Here is a 24,365-nt window from a genome sequence, read left to right as displayed (position 1 = left end):
TTATCTTTTGATAAAATATTTCCTTATTTGAACGCCAGGGATTTACAGAACTGTTTTTAGATCGTATTGCAAAAGAAGATAAATGAAATCTAATCCATTCGAAGAATCGCATTTTTTCAAGATTTTTTTCCGGATAACTAACGAACTCTCCGTAAACAAGTTTATCTTAAGATAACAACGATGAAAGCTCCTACAAGGTTCTGCCTTCTCTGACCCTCCAAAATGGCTCCGACCACCTCAAAGATGAGTAATGCACTCTGCAAAAAGTGCAACAAGAAAGTTTTCACCTCCATTACATGTGTCCAGTGTTCCTGTAGATTCCACCCAACGTGTGCCAAAAGTCTGAACGATGGTAAGCCTGTTAACTCTTCGACATTTACTTGCACGTCGTGTAAAAACCCCTCAACGAATGTGGCCGGAGTGGAATACCAGCTACTTCTAAATCAGAAAGATGAAGTTATACAAGTTAAGGATCTTTTGATTAAAAGTAAAGACGAGATGATCGAGCAATTACGTAATCAAATAGAGATGCTGAAACAGGTGAAAGCAAACTCTGATGCTAAAAGCGAAATTTCTGAGACGACCGACGGCGCGACGTCGAAGCCCTTCAAAGAAAAAAAGGAAGAGACTAAGAAGGAAGAGACTAGGAAGGAAGAGACTAGGAAGGAAGAAACTAGGAAGGAAGAGACTAGGAGGGAAGATCCTGTGGATAAGTCGGTGAGTTGTCTTTTCTTGTTGAAATTTACTGTACTCTCAGAAAGGATACACTTGATTCCTTGTTACGAAATATTTGTTACCTGCCTTTGCTTTATGGATCAGTCTATTTATCCAGAAATGGGTATCTCCCCGATCCAACGACGTGGACAGTTTGTAACAGATAACAAAGATAAGAACGAGAATTCAGCGAAGCATACGTGACTTGATGCACGGATGAAAATAAGCCATTAAGTTTATCAAACTATTACGTCAATTCAATTGGATCTAGAGATCTCAAGATTATTTCAAATGCTTTCAAAACCAAAACACCAATGGTTCCCAGGATTCCTTTAACTTCTTTGAACAAAAAAGGAGTGCGTCGACCCAGGGACGCACAGATGGAGTTTTAACTCTGCGTTGTCAAGTTATATAAATTAAACACGTATACGACGTCATTAATTTTCTCATGCTTTCATTAATTCATTTGATTGAGTATATTTTATACATTGAAATTCCATAATAGGGAACTACAGAAGCAACCTATAAAACAGAGGAAATTAATCATTTTGTCCCATTCATAGAGCATTTACCAATTCCAATGAGTTAATAATTAATTATAGGTGTAGAAAATCATCGGTTTACTTATCAGTGTTATTTTTATAAAACTGTCCCTGTGCTTACTAACAACATATTATTTGTTAAATATAATTCTTAACCATCGCATCATATTTAATTGAGGTTGTCTCAGAGTTCGCGTTTTTCGTTCGTTATGTCACGTTTAGTAATATTAGGTTTACCACTACAAATCTTGCACCCCCCACCGGTCCTTTATGTCATATTTCGTGTTCGCTTCATTCCCATGCATTTGTTATGAAGAATTCAAAAGCTGTCGTAACTCTATTATCTCTGGTCAAACGAACACATTTTATTAAATAGTTATAGCATGGACCGTAGCACCCTCTCGATGACGCCCACGCTACTCTCGCTCTTGTCGCTTGAGTCGCTAGTTACTACCGCCGCGAACAGGAGGCGCTGCCCGTCAACGCGTACACACACTAATGGCCTGACCGCAATATACTTTCATGCAAGAATAATTCTTCGAGCAACCTCTGCACTCAGACAGAGTTTCACGAGTTAGCTGTGCATGACTTCTGCATCTTGAGGATCATTGTGGTCTACATACTGTTTGGATTTTGGCAATCGGGGTAGGTTGTGTTTTCTTTGAGCATCCTGGGGGTGCACCACTTTATGAAGCGTTTCATGTACATGCTGTTTGATAGTATATTTTTCTCTCTCTCTCTCTCTCTCTCTCTCTCTTTTCTTCTTTCTTTCCCTCTCTTTCTCTCTCTCTTTCTATTGCGCGGCGTTATACGCCGATCTTCAGACTCGGTTCAGCGACAAGCTTGGTGTCGGTCACCTCGACACCGACACCGACACCAAGCTCGTAGCTGGAACTCCACATCTTATTCCGTCGCGTATACGTGTTCTATAATACGACAAGAAAGGAGTTAAAATTCCAAAAAAAAACCTAAGAAGTTTATCATTCGCAGGAACCTACTGTCTCCACTGCCAGTCTCCACATTGAAGACACCCCCGACATCACCAACATCCTTCTTCTCGGAGAAACCGGTGTCGGCAAATCCACCTTCATCAACTCCTTCGCCAACTACGTGAACAGCAAAACCTTCGATATTGCCCGAAAATCGAAAGCCGTGGTCCTCATACCCACCCGAGTCACAGTCTACGACGCCAAAACTGGAGAAGACAAGTCCATAAAGGTGGGTGACGACGGCAACGAAAGACAAGAAGTGGGCTCGTCAGCCACCCAGTCGGTCAAAACGTACGTTTTCCCCGCCGGAGGGGACAGACTCATCCGCCTGATCGACACCCCAGGACTTGGAGATACCGAGGGCGTGGAAAGGGACAACCAAAACTGCGAAGAAATTTTGGCCTACTTGGCTCAGCTGAACAAGATCAACGCCATCTGCCTGCTTATGAAGCCCACGAACGACAGGAACACGACGTTGTTCAGCTACTGCGTCCAGAGAGTCTTGTCGCAGTTCCATAAAAGCGCCTGCAGGAACGTGGTTTTCCTGTTCACGAACGCCAAAGGCAGTGACTACACCGCAGGTGCCACGCTGCCTATCCTGAGGGAACTGACGGCGAAAATTACCAAAGAGAATAAAGATATAGTCATTCCCATAACGAAGCAGAACGTTTTTTGTCTCGATAATGAGAGTTTCAAGCACTTGTTGGCGCTAGAACACAAGGTGGTTTTGCGAGAGATGACGATCAGAAGCTGTCAGGAGAGCTGGAAAATCTCTTGCGAAGAAATTCTGAGGTATTCATAATTAAGTAACTCAACGAAAAATTCTTCTCTGGTTTTTTAGATTTATGGCATATATTAAAGAGCTGGAGCCGCACAACCTCAAGCAGACCATCAGCATTAACAAAACGAAGGATTTGGTTCTCCAGCTGTCGAAACCGTTGTCCGATATTTCGCAGCTCTTGCAAGAAAAGATCATCCAACTAGAAGGAAAAGATGAACAATCGAAGAAAGCAGGTGTGAGCATTGAAGAACTGAAAAAGAAACTGTATAAGTCGGCCATCGACTTGGAAATAATCACTCTCGACCACGCAGTTTTGGTCTGCACCAACGCAAGTTGTGTGGAACCCGTCAAGGTAAGAAACAATTGTTTTGGGTGTACTTTCTTGCCGTGTTTACAAGCAACACTTTTTCTAGGTCGGTAACACAACAAAGTTTCAGTATAAAACGAAATGCCATGATCCTTGTGTACTAGGAAAAGTGAATTACGAAATACTAGGCCACTGGAGCCTGAGGGCATGCAGCCAGATGACTTGGGGTTTCAATTGTAAACACTGCGAGTGTCCTGGTTCGAAACATATGAATATTTACTACGATACTAGAATTGTTGAAAAACAGATCGTGGACGAAGGCGTGCAGACGAATATTACGAGCGAACAAAAACAACGCGAGAAGCTCGACAGACTAATCAAGAAGCTGACACAGGAAAGAAATGAACTCGAGGACGAACGGAAGTTCATAAGTGACTGTGCAGCCAAGTTTGCGTATTATTTGCAGAATAATGCCATGACGTCGGCGTACGACACTTACAGAGAGTACATCTACTTAAATTTGGAAAGGTACGTTCTAGGAATTTGAGAACAGTTTTTTCTAAAACTATTGCCTTTTCAGTCAGAAGAGTCTTGGAAAGAAGGCCAACATGAAAGTTATCGTGAATCTAACCGACGCTTTAAAAAAGCACGACGAACTGATAAAGGTTCTTGGCCAGAAGCAGAAACTTCCAGGCGGAGAAAAGATCACTGACGAAAGTGTACACAATGACGCTCAAAAACTTTTCAAATTGAAGCACATGGGGCCGAAGATTCAAGAAATTTTCGACGCGAGGGATAAGTGCGCCAAGAAAGGAATTGTAGCAAACTTGAAGTCTGTTCTCACTGCAACGATTCCGAAATGGTTTTGGGGAAAATAGCTCAAAACCAACCCATGCATTTTAATTTTTTAATGGTAGTAAAGTGGTAGCAGTTTCAAATAAAATCACCCATGATTAAGAACGACTATTTATTATAGATAAATAACACATAGAGCAGCATATTTACAAAAAAACACTAGAAGAGATGAGCAGCGCTTGCCATAATCCATTTCAGCCCCACAAATCCGACCTTTCCTTACAAAATGTGTCCTCCAAGCCCGATGCCCCCCAGAGCCAGCCCTTTCGACACCAAAATGGGCTGCGGATGCACCGCATGCCCCACTCTCGACACCACAGCATTGAACCCGTTGTGGTCATCAGCGGTGTACTTCACCACCCGAATGGTACCATCAGGCTCCGCCAAAGAGTACTCCCCTTTGACCACATCCCCAACCCGCACTTCCGCCTGCTCCTTGCGGTCGCCAGTCTTCGGGTCCCCCACTCCGTACTTGAACTCGTACCTGGCCGGAGTCTGCAAATCACAAAATCAAATCCGGTACCACCACACCGCTGGTTCTCACGTGATAATCCACCACCCCCACATCGTGGCGAGCCACCAGGCCGAGACCACCCAGCCCCAGGCCGATCGCTCCGGCGCTGGCGCCGGCCACCAGGACCGCCAAAGCCAAAACCTGCAATGACCACGTCGTCGCTTAAATTGCGTCAGAAAGTGGTACCGGTTTGCGTAACATCGTTGTTGTCACAGCCGGAAGGTACTTACTTGGGGAAGCATGCTGGAAGAATTGGTGCGACTTGAGTACTGCCGGAGTACCGGCGTTGCTGGTTATATATCGTGAAAACCCCTTCACCTTAACCGTTTTCGAAAAAACTGCCGCCCATTGAATGTTTGCGCTGAAAGTTCGCGTTTTCACCCCCACTAGGTGCGAGGTTAATTTTTCTGGGAGGGTTTGGGGGATGAAATGGGGGCGATTGTTGCGTAAGCGACATTTTTGCCGGTAATAGCCTGGTTTAGTTTACGGTTGAGTGATTTTAAGAATCGTGGTTGTTGTGGATATTTTAGCGATAAGTCGAGCTAAAAATCGGGTGATTTACGGAGAGGAAAGTTTCCCGGGATGACCGGTTTTCGTTTAGTTATTTTTGCGTTTTTGGTGGTCGTTTTTGGTTTGTTCTGCCCACGTCGTGATATTGCTCCAATTCCGAAGCGATTTTTTACGAGTGAAGTTGCAATAATGAATATGAATTTGTATTAACATGTTACCTAATTATTATGTATTATGCAGCAATAATTGTTTCTGATAGTCATCGCAGCCGGCCGGCTCTGGACTAAAACTAAACTGATTTTTGGTGGTTTTTCAAAATATTTTTGAAATAATTTCTCAACCTCAAGGCCTAAGAAACATCAGTGCAACAACGTACCAAAAAAAAACCTGTACTATATTATTTTACAGTGAAGATGAAGCCACAGCCAAAAATTACTCATTCCGTAGCATACTCTATATTTTTGTGTGAATTGTAACTATGTTACATCTAAGCATTTAAAAGCTTTTTAAGTCTTCAAATAAAATATATTATCCTAATCTGGGGATTTCCTGACCCACTATTCCCAAACTCAGTTAGTACTTAGTTTCGTTTTAAATAAAAAAGTACCAAACGATTTTCTTAAATAAAAAAATAACAACGGTTTTTAAGTAAACATTTATTGTTCCTTTACTCGACTACAATATATACAACAAAATCTCTCCCGAAGATGAACCACCAGTTACAACCAACGCTTGAGTCCGATTCCCCCCAGTTCGATTCCTCTCCTGGCCAAAATAATCTCAGGGTGTGCGGCTTTCCCAATCCTGGATACCACAGCGTTGAACCCATTCTTGTCGTCGGCGGTGTACTTGACCACTCTTATGGTACCATCGGGTTCGGCCAACGAGTACTCTCCTCGTACCACGTCGTCGACGCGAGCTTCAGCCTGCTCTTTGCGGTCGCCAGTCTTCGGGTCGCCCACGCCGTACTTGAACTCGTACCTAGGCGGCGCCTATTTTCCAAAAAACAATGATTTGAAAAATTGTGGAAAAGTGGTACTTACGTAAACATCCACAATTCTCTCTCCGCCGAGTCTTCTCAAGCCTAAACCATCGTCGAGACCTTCCAGTCTTCTTAGACCTATACCGTCGTCGATGCCTCCCAGCCCCCGGAGGCCGATGCCGCCGATGGCGTAGGAGGTGGCGATGCCGGCGCTGGCGGCGGCAGCGACGGCGGCGATTATGAACACCTGTGAATGGTGGTGATTGGTAATCGTGTTGGTGTTCAGTGAAGATTTCTTACGTGAGCGATCATTCTGCTGGCTTGAGTGGATGTTTGGGTTTGGTTATTTGGCAGTTTCTCGGGGCTTTTATACTGGTTGAGTTACATTTACTTTAGATATTTTTCGAAAAATTCAAGTAAACAACTTATTTGTTTGAATAGATTATTTGTGAGTGAAATGATGCAATATTTTACTAACCAAAAGCATATCGTGTGTTCGAGTGCTAATGAGGTACTACCTAGATATTTTTGGAATGAGAACTTCGAAATCTGTGTTTTAGAATTTTTTGGGGATTTTCAGACAACTTTTTTGAAAAGTAAAATTTTTACAATTTTCGAAATTTAACTAACACATTTTTTTGTGGATTTTGGGCAACAGAAGTCACTTCCGGCCTCATTTCTTCGATAACTCCAATCGTTTTTCTAGAATTTTCTAGAAAATTCGAATTTCCACAGAATATTTCGAAAATATCGACCCGTGACCCTATACACGCTATACTTTTGGAATCAGCAAGGGAAAGATCCTGAATTTTTTGAGAATTTTCAGACGACTTTTTCAAAAAAGAGATGTTCCACTATGTATATCATTTCCCCTAGTGTTATCTTTTTATACTGAAGAATGTCAAAAAATCTTGGCGGCTTCCGAGTATCCACTCTTTAAAGAATGTGGAAGAATTTCGGAAACCCCTAGTTTCTTTATTTTAAAAATTCAGAAGAATTTTGAGCCCTCCTGGTCCTTTTTTTGTTAAAAATGGGAAAGAATCTTGAAGTTCTTAGTTTTTTGTTTTAAGAATTTGAAAAAATCTCGGGGGCCTTTACAGTTTTTTTTTTTTTTAAGTATATGAAAGAACCTCGGGGCCCCTAGTGTCATCTTTTTAAAGAATATAAAAGAATCTTGAAGATTTTCTAGTGATTTTTTTTTGTATGCAAAGAATCCTTGGGCTACCTAGTGTCTTTTTTTAAAAGAATTGGGAAGAATCTCGAAGGCCCCAAATGTTTTTATTTCAAGATTGTGACAGAATCTTGGAGGCTTTCTAGTGTTTTTTTTAATACAAAAGTGTGCTTGGGCTATCTAGTATCTTTTTTTTTAAGAATATGGAAGAATCTCGAAGGCCTTTAACATCTTTAGTTTAAGAATGTGAAAGAACTCCGAAGAGTCCTAATGTCTTTAAGAATTGGGAAGAATTTTGGACCCCTCTGGTCTTTTTTTGTTATGAATGGGAAGAATCTTAGGGTTCCTAGTTTTTTGTTTTAAGAATGTAAAAAAATCTTGGGTGCTTTTACTGTTTTTTTTTTTAAGATATTAATGGACTTTGGTTCCCCTAGTGTCCCCTTTTTAAAGAATGTGAAAGAATTTTGGGGACTTCCTAGTAATTTTTTTCTAAATTGCGAAAGAATCTTGAAGGCCCGTAATGGTTTTATTTTGAAAATGTGGAAGAATTCTGGGGATTCTTGGTCTTTTTTCATTAAGAATGAAAAATAATCTCAGGGGTTTCTAGCTTCTGTTTTAAGAATGTGAAAGAATCTTGGAGACTTTCTAGTGACTTTTTTCTATGCCAAAGAATCCCTGGGCTACCTAGTGTCTTTTTTTTAAGAATTTGGAAGAATCTCGAAGACCTCTAACATCTTTAGTTTAAGAATGTGAAAGAATCTTGCGGGCCTCCTAGTGTCCTTTTTTTTAAAAAATGTGGAAAAACTTCGAAGAGGCTTAATGTCTTTAAGAATTGGGAAGAATTTTGGGCCCCTCTGGTCTTTTTTTTTGTTAAGAATGGGAAGAATCTTGGGGTTCCTAGTTTTTTGTTTTAAGAATGTAAAAAAATCTTGGGTGCTTTTACTGTTTTTTTTTTTAAAGAATATTAATGGACTTTGGGGCCCCTAGTGTTCCCTTTTTAAAGAATCTGAAAGAATTTTGGGGACTTCCTAGTAATTTTTTTCTAAATTGCGAAAGAATCTCGAAGGCCCCTAATGGTTTTATTTTAAAAATGTGGAAGAATTTTGGGGATTCTTGGTCTTTTTTCATTAAGAATGAAAAATAATCTCAGGGGTTTCTAGCTTCTATTTTAAGAATGTAAAAGAATCTTGGAGACTTTGTAGTGACTTTTTCCTATGCCAAAGAATCCCTGGGCTACTTCGTGTCTTTTTTTTAAGAATTTGGAAGAATCTCGAAGGCCTCTAACATCTGTAGTTTAAGAATGTGAAAGAATCTTGAGGGCCTCCTAGTGTCCTTTTTTTAAAAAATGTGGAAGAACTTCGAAGAGGCCTAATGTCTTTAAGAATTGGGAAGAATTTTGGACCCCTCTAGTCTTTTTTTTGTTAAGAATGGGAAGAAGCTTGGGGTTCCTGGTTTTTTGTTTTATGAATGTAAAAAAATCTCGGGTGCTTTTACTGTTTTTTTTTTTTAAGAATATTAATGGACTTTGGGGCCCCTAGTGTCCCCTTTCTAAAGAATGCGAAAGAATTTTGGGGACTTCCTAGTAATTTTTTTCTAAATTGCGAAAGAATCTCGAAGGCCCCTAATGGTTTTATTTTAAAAATGTGGAAGAATTTTGGGGATTCTTGGTCTTTTTTCGTTAAGAATGAGAAATAATCTCAGGGGTTTCTAGCTTTTTGTTTTAAGAATGTGAAAGAATCTTGGAGACTTTCCAGTGACTTTTTTCTATGCCAAAGAATCCCTGGGCTACCTAGTGTCTTTTTTTTAAGAATTTGGAAGAATCTCGAAGGCCTCTAACATCTTTAGTTTAAGAATTTTGAAGAATCTTGAGGGCCTCCTAGTGTCCTTTTTGTAAAAAATGTGGAAGAACTTCGAAGAGGCCTAATGTCTTTAAGAATTGGGAAGAATTTTGGGCCCTTCTGGTCTTTTTTTTTGTTAAGAATAAGAAGAATCTTGGGGTTCCTAGTTTTTTTTAAGAACGTAAAAAAATCTCGGGTGCTTTTACTGTTTTTTTTTTTTTAAGAATATTAACGGACTTTGGGGCCCCTAATGTCTCCTTTTTAAAGAATGTGAAAGAATTTTGGGGACTTCCTAGTAATTTTTTTCTAAATTGCGAAAGAATCTCGAAGGCCCCTAATGGTTTTATTTTAAAAATGTGGAAGAATTTTGAGGATTCTTGGTCTTTTTTCATTAAGAATGAAAAATAATCTCAGGGGTTTCTAGCTTTTTGTTTTAAGAATGTGAAAGAATCTTGGAGACTTTCCAGTGACTTTTTTCTATGCCAAAGAATCCCTGGGCTACCTAGTGTCTTTTTTTTAAGAATTTGGAAGAATCTCGAAGGCCTCTAACATCTTTAGTTTAAGAATGTGAAAGAATCTTGAGGGCCTCCTAGTGTCCTTTTTGTAAAAAATGTGGAAGAACTTCGCAGAGTCCTAATGTCTTTAAGAATTGGGAAGAATTTTGGGCCTCTCTGGTCTTTTTTTTGTTAAGAATGGGAAGAATCATGGGGTTCCTAGTTTTTTGTTTTAAGAATGTAAACAAATCTTGGGTGCTTTTACTGTTATTTTTTTTAAGAATATTAATAGACTTTGGGGCCACTAGTATCTCCTTTTTAAAGAATGTGAAAGAATTTTGGGGACTTCCTAGTAATTTTTTTATAAATTGCGAAAGAATCTCGAAGGCCCCTAATGGTTTTATTTTAAAAATGTGGAAGAATTTTGGGGATTCTTGGTCTTTTTTCATTAAGAATGAAAAATAAGAATCTTGGAGACTTTCCAGTGACTTTTTTCTATGCCAAAAAATCCCTGGGCTACCTAGTGTCTTTTTTTTAAGAATTTGGAAGAATCTCCAAGGCCTCTAACATCTTTAGTTTAAGAATGTAAAGAATCTTGAGGGCCTCCTAGTGTCCTTTTTTTAAAAAAATGTGGAAGAACTCCGAAGAGTCCTAATGTCTTTAAGAACTGGAAATATTTTTGAGCCCCTCTGGTCTTTTTTTGTTAAGAATGGGAAAAAATCTTGGGATTCCTAGTTTTTTGTTTTAAGAATGTGAAAAAATCTCGGGTACTTTTAATGTTTTTTTTTAAGAATATTAATGGACATTGAGACCCCTAGTGTCCCCTGTCCCCTTTTTAAAGAATGTGAAAGAATTTTGGGGACTTCCTAGTAATTTTTCTCTAAATTGCCAAAGAATCTCGAAGGTCCCTAATGGTTTTATTTTAAAAATTTGGAGGAATTTTGGGGATCCTTGGTCTTTTTTCGTTAAGAATGAGAAATAATCTCAGGGGTTTCTAGCTTCTGTTTTAAGAATGTGAAAGAATCTTGGAGACTTTCTAGTGACTTTTTTCTATGCCAAAGAATCCCTGGGCTACCTATTGTCTTTTTTTTAAGAATTTAGAAGAATCTCAAAGCCCTCTAACATCTTTAGTTTAAGAATGTAAAGAATCTTGAGGGCCTCCTAGTGTCCTTTTTTTAAAAAAATGTGGAAAAACTTCGAAGAGGCTTAATGTCTTTAAGAATTGGGAAGAATTTTGGGCCCCTCTGGTCTTTTTTTTGTTATGAATGGGAAGAATCTTAGGGTTCCTAGTTTTTTGTTTTAAGAATGTGAAAAAATCTCGGGTGCTTTTACTGTTTTTTTTTAAGAATATTAATGGACTTTGGGGCACCCAGTGTCTCCTTTTTAAAGAATGTGAAAGAATTTTGGGGACTTCCTAGTAATTTTTTTCTAAATTGCGAAAGAATCTCGAAGGCCCCTAATGGTTTTATATTAAAAATGTGGAAGAATTTTGGGGATTCTTGGTCTTTTTTCGTTAAGAATGTGAAATAATCTCAGGGGTTTCTAGCTTCTGTTTTAAGAATGTGAAAGAATCTTGGAGACTTTCTAGTGACTTTTTTCTATGCCAAAAAATCCCTGGGCTACCTAGTGTCTTTTTTTTAAGAATTTGGAAGAATCTCGAAGGCCTCTAACATCTTTAGTTTAAGAATGTGAAAGAATCTTGAGGGCCTCCTAGTGTCCTTTTTGTAAAAAATGTGGAAGAACTTCGAAGAGTCCTGTTGTCTTTAAGAACTGGGAAGAATTTTGGGCCCCTCTAGTCTTTTTTTTGTTAAGAATGGGAAGAAGCTTGGGGTTCCTAGTTTTTTGTTTTAAGAATGTAAAAAAATCTCGGGTGCTTTTACTGTTTTTTTTTTAAGAATATTAATGGACTTTGGGGCCCCTAGTGTCCCCTTTTTAAAGAATGTGAAAGAATTTTGGGGACTTCCTAGTAATTTTTTTCTAAATTGCGAAAGAATCTCGAAGGCCCCTAATGGTTTTATATTAAAAATGTGGAAGAATTTTGGGGATTCTTGGTCTTTTTTCGTTAAGAATGTGAAATAATCTCAGGGGTTTCTAGCTTCTGTTTTAAGAATGTGAAAGAATCTTGGAGACTTTCTAGTGACTTTTTTCTATGCCAAAAAATCCCTGGGCTACCTAGTGTCTTTTTTTTAAGAATTTGGAAGAATCTCGAAGGCCTCTAACATCTTTAGTTTAAGAATGTGAAAGAATCTTGAGGGCCTCCTAGTGTCCTTTTTTTAAAAAATATGGAAGAACTTCGAAGAGTCCTAATGTCTTTAAGAATTGTGAAGAATTTTGGCCCCTCTGGTCTTCTTTTTTGTTAAGAATGGGAAGAATCTTGGGGTTCCTAGTTTTTTGTTTTAAGAATGTAAAAAAATCTTGGGTGCTTTTACTGTTTTTTTTTTTAAGGATATTAATGGACTTTGGGGTCCCTAGTGTCTCCTTTTTTAAAAATGTGGAAGAATTTTGGGGATTCTTGCTCTTTTTTCGTTAAGAATGAGAAATAATCTCAGGGGTTTCTAGCTTCTGTTTTAAGAATGTGAAAGAATCTTGGAGACTTTCTAGTGACTTTTTTCTATGCCAAAGAATCCCTGGGCTACCTAGTGTCTTTTTTTAAGAATTTGGAAGAATCTCGAAGGCCTCTAACATCTTTAGTTTAAGAATGTGAAAGAATCTTGAGGGCCTCCTAGTGTCCTTTTTTTAAAAAATGTGGAAGAACTTCGAAGAGGCCTAATGTTTTTAAGAATTGGGAAGAATTTTGGGCCCCTCTGGTCTTTTTTTTTGTTAAGAATGGGAAGAATCTTGGGGTTCCTAGTTTTTTGTTCTAAGAATGTAAAAAAATCTCGGGTGCTTTCACTGTTTTTTTTTTTAAGAATATTAATGGACTTTGGAGCCCCTAGTGTCTCCTTTTGAAAGAATGTGAACGAATTTTGGGGACTTCCTAGTAATTTTTTTCTAAATTGCGAAAGAATCTCGAAGGCCCCTAATGGTTTTATTTTAAAAATGTGGAAGAATTTTGGGGATTCTTGGTCTATTTTCGTTAAGAATGAGAAATAATCTCAGGGGTTTCTAACTTCTGTTTTAAGAATGTGAAAGAATCTTGGAGACTTTCTAGTGACTTTTTTCTATGCCAAAGAATCCCTGGGCTACCTAGTGTCTTTTTTTTAAGAATTTGGAAGAATCTCGAAGGCCTCTAACATCTTTAGTTTAAGAATGTGAAAGAATCTTGAGGGCCTCCTAGTGTCCTTTTTGTAAAAAATGTGGAAGAACTTCGCAGAGTCCTAATGTCTTTAAGAATTGGGAAGAATTTTGGGCCTCTCTGGTCTTTTTTTTGTTAAGAATGGGAAGAATCATGGGGTTCCTAGTTTTTTGTTTTAAGAATGTAAACAAATCTTGGGTGCTTTTACTGTTTTTTTTTTAAGAATATTAATAGACTTTGGGGCCCCTAGTATCTCCTTTTTAAAGAATGTGAAAGAATTTTGGGGACTTCCTAGTAATTTTTTTATAAATTGCGAAAGAATCTCGAAGGCCCCTAATGGTTTTATTTTAAAAATGTGGAAGAATTTTGGGGATTCTTGGTCTTTTTTCATTAAGAATGAAAAATAAGAATCTTGGAGACTTTCCAGTGACTTTTTTCTATGCCAAAAAATCCCTGGGCTACCTAGTGTCTTTTTTTTAAGAATTTGGAAGAATCTCCAAGGCCTCTAACATCTTTAGTTTAAGAATGTAAAGAATCTTGAGGGCCTCCTAGTGTCCTTTTTTTAAAAAAATGTGGAAGAACTCCGAAGAGTCCTAATGTCTTTAAGAACTGGAAATATTTTTGAGCCCCTCTGGTCTTTTTTTGTTAAGAATGGGAAAAAATCTTGGGATTCCTAGTTTTTTGTTTTAAGAATGTGAAAAAATCTCGGGTACTTTTAATGTTTTTTTTTAAGAATATTAATGGACTTTGAGACCCCTAGTGTCCCCTTTTTAAAGAATGTGAAAGAATTTTGGGGACTTCCTAGTAATTTTTCTCTAAATTGCCAAAGAATCTCGAAGGTCCCTAATGGTTTTATTTTAAAAATTTGGAGGAATTTTGGGGATCCTTGGTCTTTTTTCGTTAAGAATGAGAAATAATCTCAGGGGTTTCTAGCTTCTGTTTTAAGAATGTGAAAGAATCTTGGAGACTTTCTAGTGACTTTTTTCTATGCCAAAGAATCCCTGGGCTACCTAGTGTCTTTTTTTTAAGAATTTAGAAGAATCTCAAAGGCCTCTAACATCTTTAGTTTAAGAATGTAAAGAATCTTGAGGGCCTCCTAGTGTCCTTTTTTTAAAAAAATGTGGAAAAACTTCGAAGAGGCTTAATGTCTTTAAGAATTGGAAAGAATTTTGGGCCCCTCTGGTCTTTTTTTTTGTTAAGAATGAGAAAGAATCTTGGGGTTCCTAGTTTTTTGTTTTAAGAATGTGAAAAAATCTCTGGTGCTTTTACTGCTTTTTTTTTAAGAATATGAATGTACTTTGGGGCCCCAAGTGTCCCCTTTTTAAAGAATTTGAAAGAATTTTGGGGACTTCCTAGTAATTTTTTTCTAAATTGCGAAAGAATCTGGAAGGCCTCTGTTGGTTTTATTTTAAAAATGTGGAAAAATTTTGGAGACTCCTGAGGGGTAGGATTTTGTTTCTACCGATACAATACGAAGCGATAACGAAGCGATAAATGACGAAAGTATAAATTTCAGATGCGAAAAAAAAAGACGACCACATTTTATCGGTACCGATATTTTATCGTTATAGAAACAAAATCTCGTTAAAAATGAGAAATAGTCCCAGGGGTTTCTAGCTTTTTGTTTTAAGAATGTGAAAGAATCTTGGGGCTCCCTAGTGTTTTTTTTTTAATGTGGAAGTATCTCGGGCCCTTAAAGTCTTTATGTAAATTTCGACCCATTTTCGACGATTTTCGAAATTCAACTAAATACATTTTCTTGAGGATTGCGGGCTGCATAAGTCACTTCCGGCCTCATCTCTTCGATAACTCCAACGGTTTTTCCAAAATCGCCCAGCGAAATATCGCACTTTTAAAAATTTCAAAAAACACTCTATGTTTTTGGAATTTTTTGGGGATTTTTAGACCACTTTTTTTCAAAAGTAAAATTTTTTGGTTACGTAAATCATACACCAACTTTGGGTAAACATTTATTGTTTATTGACTCATCAACTACACTACAGAACAAAAGCTCCCTTGAAGTCGAGCCCAATCAAGAGACTAGTATAATACAAAATCAACAACAACCATTAAATCAACCGCTTGAGCCCAATCCCCCCCAACTCAAGCCCTCCTCTAGCTAGAAGAACCTGAGGATGCGCCGCATGCCCGATCCTGGACACCACCGCGTTGAACCCATTGTGGTCATCAGCGGTGTACTTCACCACCCGAATGGTACCATCAGGCTCAGCGAGAGAGTACTCACCTTTCACCACATCCCCAACACGAGCTTCGGCTTGCTCTTTACGATCACCAGTCTTGGGGTCCCCGACTCCGTACTTGAACTCGTACCTGGGTGGAGTCTAATTTCCAAAAAAAAAAACACAAATAAGTCAAAATTTTCCAAAAACGGTAAGTACTCACGTAAACGTCGACTACGCGCTCGTGCCCTCCGACCAGAGCGCCTCCACGAAGCCCCACGATTCCTAGTCCGCCGAGTCTGCCCCCCTCGAGACCAATCCCGTGCCCCACGATTCCCAGTCCGCCGAGTCTTCCCCCCTCGAGACCTATCCCGTCGTCGATGCCCCCAAGCCCCCGCAGGCCGATGCCGCCGATGGCGTAGGAGGTGGCGATGCCAGCGCTGGCGGCGGCGGCCAAAGCGGCGACGATGAATACCTGTAACAAAACAATGAACCCATTTTTACAAAACTATGATTATACTAAGTACTTGAGCGATCATTCTGGTTGAGTGGATGGTTGGGTCTGGTTATTCGGCGGTTCCTCGGCGCTTTTATACTGGTTGAGCCACATTTACTTTGGGTATTTTTTGAAAAATCGGCGTAAACAACAAGTTGTTGTTTGAAGCGGGTATTTGCAATTTGAAAGTGTGTATGGAGAAATCTAGTGATAAAGTGGAGCAAGTGTCAAAAGTTTTGCGTTTCTGGTTACGGGTGCTGCGGGTTATGGGGCAGATGGTCGCTGGGGTGATTTATGGGTTTATTTATGAGGTGTTAATGCATTATGAATGTCGCTCGGGTTAAATTAATGTGGCGGAGTAAATTGTGGGTATGTGCCTTAGACGGTATGGTAATGAGTAATTAGCATGTGGTATTATGTATGAACGTGATTTATTGGTGTGGTGTCTCTAAATTTGAAAAATTTTAATTTGTTTATTTAAAACACCAGAAGTTTGTTTAAAGCTTTATTTTTTCGAAACGTTTTTTCTACAATTTTTTTGGAAACGCCAAAATGAAACGTGACAAATTTTGAAATGCTTAAAAAATAAATTTTTTACTTTGACATTTTCGTGTAAAATTTCTCTTAATTTTGAACTGCAGAAGTTTTTTATGGCTTGATTTATATACAACTTTTTCCAAAATCGCCAAAACAAAAAGGGACAAATTTTGAGAGATTAAAAAAATTTTAATCAGAAATGGGCTATTTTGACAACCAGCTCCCGTATGGATTTGGAATTATCTTCTTATTATTATCTATTATTATCTAACAAATGTCCTATTATTGTTATACTATTATATTTCTGCATAAAATTACCATCTGAAACATGTTACATGTTCTTAAATACTCATTTTGTTCAAAGAAAACTACAATTATTAAGTAAGAAAGGAAGTCAAAGATTACGCCCCACCTAGACCTGCCCCGATCTCAATTATAATAAATTTTTTATTCGTTGTCAGACCGAGGGGCGGAGCATAATTCCAAAATCCATATTTTCCTACAAAAATTTTCCATTTTAAATATGTTTTAAATTTCTTATTGTGAAAAGAACAAGTATATTAAGGAAAAAAAGCAAAATATAAGCCCCGCCCACCCTCCCTAACTCAATTATGGTGTTTTTTTAATCGTCGTAGGCTGAGGCCGGAGCCTAATTGAAAAATTCTTATTTTTCTAAACGAAATTACCATCTGAAACATGTTTTTAAATAATGGTATTGTTCAAAGAAAACGTTCTCCTTTTTTTTATAAATATTTATGGCCTTCTTTCGTCGCCTTCTTGATATTTTATGGTTATTTTTGTCACATTTTACCCTCTAAAAAAATAGAGAGCGGGTGGGCGGGGCTAGTACTTGCAAAGGTAAGAGTGATTTTGGCAAATAATGTACATACTCTCTAAGAAAATAGAGGGTGGGTGGGCGGGGCTAGTACTTGCTAAGGTAAGACTGATTTTGGCAAATGACATTGTCTAAAAATAGAGGGTGGGTGGGTGGGCGGGGCTAGTACTTGATGAAATGAGACTAATTTTGGCACTTTTATCATTTTCGACCATTTTTCAACTATATATTTCCGAAAATTAATTGAAGACATTTTCTTGTAGATTTCAATATCTAAAAGTCATTTTCGGGTTCGTTTCTTCGAAAACTCCAACGTTTTTCCAAAATCGCCAATTGAAATACAGCTATTTTTAGAGATTAGCGCTTTTTTAGTTTTTCCACATCCTACATTCTATCATTAATTTCCACTCCCACTCGACTAATGAACATAATTAGCCCCGCCCACCCACCCTGTCTTCTTTTCAGTGGTTGATTTTATCCAATCTCAATAAAATGAATGATCTTATACTAAACGGAAAAAAAGTCTGTCGTTAAAATGAGAATAGGGAAGGTGGGCGGGACTACTACTTGCTAAAAAAAGACTGATTTTGGCAAATGACATATCCTCTGAGAAAATAGGGGCGGGTGGGCGGGGCTAGTATTTGATTAGATAAGACTGATTTTGGCAAATGACATGGTTTCTAAGAAAATAGAGGGTGGGTGGGTGGGGCTAGTATTTGATGAGATAAGACTGATTTTGGCACTTTTGACTTTTTCGACCATTTTTCAACTATTTTCAAAAATTAATTGAAGACATTTTCTTGTAGATTTCAATATCTAGAAGTCATTTTCGGCTTCGTTTCTTCGAAAACTCCAACGTTTTTCCAAAATCGCCAATTGAAATCCAGCTATTTTTAGAGATTAGCGCTTTTTTTTTAGTTTTTTCACATCCTACATTCTATCATTAATTTCCACTCCCACTCGACTAATGAACATAATTAGCCCCGCCCACCCACCCTGTCTTCTTTTCAATGATTGATTTTATCCAATCTCAATAAAATGAATGATCTTATACTAAACGGAAAAAAAGTCAGTCGTTAAAATGAGAATAGGGAAGGTGGGCGGGGCTACTACTTGCTAAAAAAAGACTGATTTTGGCAAATGACATATCCTCTGAGAAAATAGGGGCGGGTGGGCGGGGCTAGTATTTGATTACATAAAACTGATTTTGGCAAATGACATGGTTTCTAAGAAAATAGAGGGTGGGTGGGCGGGGCTAGTATTTGATGAGATAAGACTGATTTTGGCACTTTTGACTTCTTCGACCATTTTTCAACTATTTTCAAAAATTAATTGAAGACATTTTCTTGTAGATTTCAATATCTAGAAGTCATTTTCGGCTTCGTTTCTTCGAAAACTCCAACGTTTTTTCAAAATCACCAATTGAAATACAGCTATTTTTAGAAATTAGCGCTTTTTTTAGTTTTTTCACATCCTACATTCCATCATTAATTTCCACTCCCACTCGACTAATGAACATAATTAGCCCCGCCCACCCACCCTGTCTTCTTTTCAATGATTGATTTTATCCAATCTCAATATAATGAATGATTTTATACTAAACGAAAAAAAAGTCAGTCGTTAAAATGAGAATAGGGAAGGTGGGTGGGGCTACTACTTGCTAAAAAAGACTGATTTTGGCAAATGACATATCCTCTGAGAAAATAGGGGCGGGTGGGAGGGGCTAGTATTTGATTACATAAAACTGATTTTGGCAAATGACATGGTTTCTAAGAAAATAGAGGGTGGGTGGGCGGGGCTAGTATTTGATGAGAAAAGACTGATTTTGGCACTTTTGACTTCTTCGACCATTTTTCAACTATTTTCAAAAATTAATTGAAGACATTTTCTTGTAGATTTCAATATCTAGAAGTCATTTTCGGCTTCGTTTCTTCGAAAACTCCAACGTTTTTCCAAAATCGCCAATTGAAATACAGCTAATTTTAGAGATTAGCGCTTTTTTTAGTTTTTTCACATCCTACATTCCGTCATTAATTTCCACTCCCACTCGAATAATGAACATAATTAGCCCCGCCCACCCACCCTGTCTTCTTTTCAATGATTGATTTTATCCAATCTCAATAAAATGAATGATCTTATACTAAACGGAAAAAAAGTCAGTCGTTAAAATGAGAATAGGGAAGGTGGGCGGGGCTACTACTTGCTAAAAAAAGACTGATTTTGGCAAATGACATATCCTCTGAGAAAATAGGGGCGGGTGGGCGGGGCTAGTATTTGATTACATAAAACTGATTTTGGCAAATGACATGGTTTCTAAGAAAATAGAGGGTGGGTGGGCGGGGCTAGTATTTGATGAGATAAGACTGATTTTGGCACTTTTGACTTTTTCGACCATTTTTCAACCATTTTCGAAAATTAATTGAAGACATTTTCTTGTAGATTTCAATATCTAGAAGTCATTTTCGGCTTCGTTTCTTCGAAAATTCCAACGTTTTTCCAAAATCGCCAATTGAAATACAGCTATTTTTAGAGATTAGCGCTTTTTTTAGTTTTTTCACATCCTACATTCTATCATTAATGTCCACTCCCACTTGACTAATGAACATAATTAGCCCCGCCCACCCACCCTGTCTTCTTTTCAATGATTGATTTTATCCAATCTCAATAAAATGAATGATCTTATACTAAACGGAAAAAAGTCAGTCGTTAAAATGAGAATAGGGAAGGTGGGCGGGGCTACTACTTGCTAAAAAAAGACTGATTTTGGCAAATGACATTTCCTCTGAGAAAATAGGGGCGGGTGGGCGGGGCTAGTATTTGATTAGATAAGACTGATTTTGGCAAATGACATGGTTTATATGAAAATAGAGGGTGGGTGGGCGGGGCTAGTATTTGATGAGATAAGAGTGATTTTGGCACTTTTGACTTTTTCGACCATTTTTCAACTATTTTCGAAAATTAATTGAAGACATTTTCTTGTAGATTTCAATATCTAGAAGTCATTTTCGGCTTCGTTTCTTCGAAAATTCCAACGTTTTTCCAAAATCGCCAATTGAAATACAGCTATTTTTAGAGATTAGCGCTTTTTTTAGTTTTTTCACATCCTACATTCTATCATTAATTTCCACTCCCACTCGACTAATGAATATAATTAGCCCCGCCCACCCACCCTGTCTTCTTTTGAGTGATTGATTTTATCCAATCTCAGTAAAGTGAATGATCTTATACTAAACGGAAAAAAAGTCAGTCGTTAAAATGAGAATAGGGAAGGTGGGCGGGGCTGCTACTTGCTAAAAAAAGACTGATTTTGGCAAATTACATATCCTCTGAGAAAATAGGGGCGGGTGGGCGGGGTTAGTATTTGATTAGATAAGACTGATTTTGGCAATTGACATGGTTTCTAAGAAAATAGAGGGTGGGTGGGCGGTTCTAGTATTTGATGAGATAAGACTGATTTTGGCACTTTTGACTTTTTCGACCATTTTCAACCATTTTCGAAAATTAATTGAAGGCATTTTCTTGTAGATTTCAATATCTAGAAGTCATTTTCGGCTTCGTTTCTTCGAAAATTCCAACGTTTTTCCAAAATCGCCAATTGAAATACAGCTATTTTTAGAGATTAGCGCTTTTTTTAGTTTTTTCACATCCTACATTCTATCATTAATGTCCACTCCCACTTGACTAATGAACATAATTAGCCCCGCCCACCCACCCTGTCTTCTTTTCAATGATTGATTTTATCCAATCTCAATAAAATGAATGATCTTATACTAAACGGAAAAAAGTCAGTCGTTAAAATGAGAATAGGGAAGGTGGGCGGGGCTACTACTTGCTAAAAAAAGACTGATTTTGGCAAATGACATTTCCTCTGAGAAAATAGGGGCGGGTGGGCGGGGCTAGTATTTGATTAGATAAGACTGATTTTGGCAAATGACATGGTTTATATGAAAATAGAGGGTGGGTGGGCGGGGCTAGTATTTGATGAGATAAGAATGATTTTGGCACTTTTGACTTTTTCGACCATTTTTCAACTATTTTCGAAAATTAATTGAAGACATTTTCTTGTAGATTTCAATATCTAGAAGTCATTTTCGGCTTCGTTTCTTCGAAAACTCCAACGTTTTTCCAAAATCGCCAATTGAAATACAGCTATTTTTAGAGATTAGCGCTTTTTTTAGTTTTTTCACATCCTACATTCTTTCATTAATTTCCACTCCCACTCGACTAATGAACATAATTAGCCCCGCCCACCCACCCTGTCTTCTTTTCAGTGATTGATTTTATCCAATCTCAATAAAATGAACGATCTTATACTAAACGGAAAAAAAGTCATTCGTTAAAATGAGAATAGGGAAAGTGGGCGGGGCTACTACTTGCTAAAAAAAGACTGATTTTGGCACATGACATATCCTCTGAGAAAATAGGGCGGTTGGGCGGGGCTAGTATTTGATTAGATAAGACTGATTTTGGCAAATGACATGGTTTCTAAGAAAATAGAGGGTGGGTGGGTGGGGCTAGTATTTGATGAGATAAGACTGATTTTGGCACTTTTGACTTTTTCGAAAATTTTTCAACCATTTTCGAAAATTAATTGAAGACATTTTCTTGTAGATTTCAATATCTAGAAGTCATTTTCGGCTTCGTTTCTTCGAAAACTCCAACGTTTTTCCAAAATCGCCAATTGAAATACAGCTAATTTTAGAGATTAGCGCTTTTTTTAGTTTTTTCACATCCTACATTCCATCATTAATTTCCACTCCCACTCGAATAATGAACATAATTAGCCCTGCCCACCCACCCTGTCTTCTTTTCAGTGATTGATTTTATCCAATCTCAATAAAATGAATGATCTTATACTAAACGGAAAAAAAGTCAGTCGTTAAAATGAGAATAGGGAAGGTGGGCGGGGCTACTACTTGCTAAAAAAAGACTGATTTTGGCAAATGACATATCCTCTGAGAAAATAGGGGCGGGTGGGCGGGGCTAGTATTTGATTAGATAAAACTGATTTTGGCAAATGACATGGATTCTAAGAAAATAGAGGGTGGGTGGGCGGGGCTAGTATTTGATGAGATAAGACTGATTTTGGCACTTTTGACTTTTTCGACCATTTTTCAACTATTTTCGAAAATTAATTGAAGACATTTTCTTGTAGATTTCACTATCTAGAAGTCATTTTCGGCTTCGTTTCTTCGAAAACTCCAACGTTATTCCAAAATCGCCAATTGAAATACAGCTATTTTTAAAGATTAGCTTTTTTTTTAGTTTTTTCACATCCTACATTCTGTCATTAATTTCCACTCCCACTCGACTAATAAAATAATTAGCCCCGCCCACCCACCCTGTCTTCTTTTCAGTGATTGATTTTAACCAATCTCAATAAAATGAATGATCTTATACTAAACGGAAAAAAAGTCAGTCGTTAAAATGAGAATAGGGAAGGTGGGCGGGGCTACTACTTGCTAAAAAAAGACTGATTTTGGCAAATGACATATCCTCTGAGAAAATAGGGGCGGGTGGGCGGGGCTAGTATTTGATTAGATAAGACTGATTTTGGCAAATGACATGGTTTCTAAGAAAATAGAGGGTGGGTGGGTGGGGCTAGTATTTGCGAGATAAGACTGATTTTGGCACTTTTGACTTTTTCGACCATATTTTCAACCATTTTCGAAAATTAATTGAAGACATTTTCTTGTAGATTTCAATATCTAGAAGTCATTTTCGGCTTCGTTTCATCGAAAACTCCAACGTTTTTCCAAAATCGCCAATTGAAATCCAGCTATTTTTAAAGATTAGCGCTTTTTTTGGTTTTTTCACATTTTACATTCTATCATTAATTTCCACTCCCACTCGACTAATGAACATAATTAGCCCCGCCCACCCACCCTGTCTTCTTTTCAGTGATTGATTTTATCCAATCTCAATAAAGTGAATGATCTTATACTAAACGGAAAAAAGTCAGTCGTTAAGATGAGAATAGGGAAAGTGGGCGGGGCTGCTACTTGCTAAAAAAAGACTGATTTTGGCAAATGACATAACCTCTGAGAAAATAGGGGCGGGTGGGCGGGGCTAGTATTTGATTAGATAAAACTGATTTTGGCAAATGACATGGATTCTAAGAAAATAGAGGGTGGGTGGGCGGGGCTAGTATTTGATGAGATAAGACTGATTTTGGCACTTTTGACTTTTTCGACCATTTTTCAACTATTTTCGAAAATTAATTGAAGACATTTTCTTGTAGATTTCACTATCTAGAAGTCATTTTCGGCTTCGTTTCTTCGAAAACTCCAACGTTATTCCAAAATCGCCAATTGAAATACAGCTATTTTTAAAGATTAGCTTTTTTTTTAGTTTTTTCACATCCTACATTCTGTCATTAATTTCCACTCCCACTCGACTAATAAAATAATTAGCCCCGCCCACCCACCCTGTCTTCTTTTCAGTGATTGATTTTAACCAATCTCAATAAAATGAATGATCTTATACTAAACGGAAAAAAAGTCAGTCGTTAAAATGAGAATAGGGAAGGTGGGCGGGGCTACTACTTGCTAAAAAAAGACTGATTTTGGCAAATGACATATCCTCTGAGAAAATAGGGGCGGGTGGGCGGGGCTAGTATTTGATTAGATAAGACTGATTTTGGCAAATGACATGGTTTCTAAGAAAATAGAGGGTGGGTGGGTGGGGCTAGTATTTGCGAGATAAGACTGATTTTGGCACTTTTGACTTTTTCGACCATATTTTCAACCATTTTCGAAAATTAATTGAAGACATTTTCTTGTAGATTTCAATATCTAGAAGTCATTTTCGGCTTCGTTTCATCGAAAACTCCAACGTTTTTCCAAAATCGCCAATTGAAATCCAGCTATTTTTAAAGATTAGCGCTTTTTTTGGTTTTTTCACATTTTACATTCTATCATTAATTTCCACTCCCACTCGACTAATGAACATAATTAGCCCCGCCCACCCACCCTGTCTTCTTTTCAGTGATTGATTTTATCCAATCTCAATAAAGTGAATGATCTTATACTAAACGGAAAAAAGTCAGTCGTTAAGATGAGAATAGGGAAAGTGGGCGGGGCTGCTACTTGCTAAAAAAAGACTGATTTTGGCAAATGACATATCCTCTGAGAAAATAGGGGCGGGTGGGCGGGGCTAGTATTTGATTAGATAAGACTGATTTTGGCAAATGACATGGTTTCTAAGAAAATAGAGGGTGGGTGGGTGGGGCTAGTATTTGATCAGATAAGACTGATTTTGGCACTTTTGACTTTTTCGACCAATTTTTAACCATTTCCAAAAATCAATTGAAGACATTTTCTTGTAGATTTAAATATCTGAGAATCATTTTCGGCTTCGTTTCTTCGAAAACTTCTACCGTTTTT

At 37.8% G+C, this 24,365-nt stretch overlaps 4 protein-coding genes across 5 annotated transcripts; 1 reads left to right on the top strand and 3 right to left on the bottom strand.

Annotated features, from left to right (window-relative positions):
* The first annotated feature begins 164 nt into the window (after nucleotides 1-164).
* LOC135137164 (uncharacterized) lies at nucleotides 165-4,293 on the top strand. Of its 2 annotated transcripts, none has more exons than XM_064066757.1 (5): nucleotides 165-717; nucleotides 2,247-3,037; nucleotides 3,087-3,378; nucleotides 3,641-3,861; nucleotides 3,914-4,293. In XM_064066757.1, exons 1-5 carry the CDS (start codon nucleotides 223-225, stop codon nucleotides 4,209-4,211), a joined length of 2,097 nt encoding a protein of 698 aa, XP_063922827.1. In that variant the 5' UTR covers nucleotides 165-222; the 3' UTR covers nucleotides 4,212-4,293. The 2 variants fall into 2 exon arrangements, with proteins under 2 accessions (XP_063922827.1, XP_063922826.1); XM_064066756.1 differs by having other exon boundaries at nucleotides 166-717; nucleotides 3,440-3,861.
* Nucleotides 4,294-4,365: 72 nt separating this feature from the next.
* On the bottom strand, nucleotides 4,366-4,950 carry LOC135137167 (adult-specific cuticular protein ACP-20-like). The gene is made up of 3 exons (XM_064066759.1): nucleotides 4,933-4,950; nucleotides 4,733-4,843; nucleotides 4,366-4,683 (listed from the first exon to the last, which is right to left on the bottom strand). Exons 1-3 carry the CDS (start codon nucleotides 4,942-4,944, stop codon nucleotides 4,408-4,410), a joined length of 399 nt encoding a protein of 132 aa, XP_063922829.1. The 5' UTR covers nucleotides 4,945-4,950; the 3' UTR covers nucleotides 4,366-4,407.
* Nucleotides 4,951-5,931: 981 nt separating this feature from the next.
* On the bottom strand, nucleotides 5,932-6,530 carry LOC135137051 (adult-specific cuticular protein ACP-20-like). The gene is made up of 3 exons (XM_064066589.1): nucleotides 6,495-6,530; nucleotides 6,256-6,441; nucleotides 5,932-6,204 (listed from the first exon to the last, which is right to left on the bottom strand). Exons 1-3 carry the CDS (start codon nucleotides 6,504-6,506, stop codon nucleotides 5,932-5,934), a joined length of 471 nt encoding a protein of 156 aa, XP_063922659.1. The 5' UTR covers nucleotides 6,507-6,530.
* An 8,471-nt stretch (nucleotides 6,531-15,001) lies between these two features.
* On the bottom strand, nucleotides 15,002-15,651 carry LOC135137050 (adult-specific cuticular protein ACP-20-like). The gene is made up of 3 exons (XM_064066588.1): nucleotides 15,640-15,651; nucleotides 15,336-15,587; nucleotides 15,002-15,274 (listed from the first exon to the last, which is right to left on the bottom strand). The coding sequence occupies exons 1-3, from the start codon at nucleotides 15,649-15,651 to the stop codon at nucleotides 15,002-15,004; spliced, it is 537 nt and encodes a 178-aa protein (XP_063922658.1).
* Between the last annotated feature and the right edge of the window lie 8,714 nt (nucleotides 15,652-24,365).

The sequence above is a fragment of the Zophobas morio genome, unplaced genomic scaffold, assembly GCF_036711695.1.
Source record: "Zophobas morio isolate AGI-343-1 ecotype UQ-CSIRO unplaced genomic scaffold, CSIRO_AGI_Zmor_V1 ptg000028l, whole genome shotgun sequence".
Lineage (NCBI taxonomy): Eukaryota > Metazoa > Arthropoda > Insecta > Coleoptera > Tenebrionidae > Zophobas > Zophobas morio.
Note: the sequence above shows the minus strand (reverse complement) of the source record. Positions and strands in the feature narration are given on the sequence as shown.

Bases quoted from the DNA above. Each gene is read 5' to 3' on its own strand.
- LOC135137050 (XM_064066588.1), bottom strand. The intron at 15,275-15,335 runs GTGAGTACTTAC...TTTGGAAATTAG, and splicing joins AGCGCGTAGTCGACGTTTAC to ACTCCACCCAGGTACGAGTT.
- LOC135137051 (XM_064066589.1), bottom strand. The intron at 6,205-6,255 runs GTAAGTACCACT...TTTGGAAAATAG, and splicing joins AGAGAATTGTGGATGTTTAC to GCGCCGCCTAGGTACGAGTT.
- LOC135137167 (XM_064066759.1), bottom strand. The intron at 4,684-4,732 runs GTGAGAACCAGC...TGTGATTTGCAG, and splicing joins TGGGGGTGGTGGATTATCAC to ACTCCGGCCAGGTACGAGTT.
- LOC135137164 (XM_064066756.1), top strand. From the start codon at position 223: ATGGCTCCGACCACCTCAAAGATGAGTAATGCACTCTGCAAAAAGTGC. The intron at 3,379-3,439 runs GTAAGAAACAAT...CACTTTTTCTAG, and splicing joins GTTGTGTGGAACCCGTCAAG to GTCGGTAACACAACAAAGTT. The intron at 3,862-3,913 runs GTACGTTCTAGG...TTGCCTTTTCAG, and splicing joins ATCTACTTAAATTTGGAAAG to TCAGAAGAGTCTTGGAAAGA.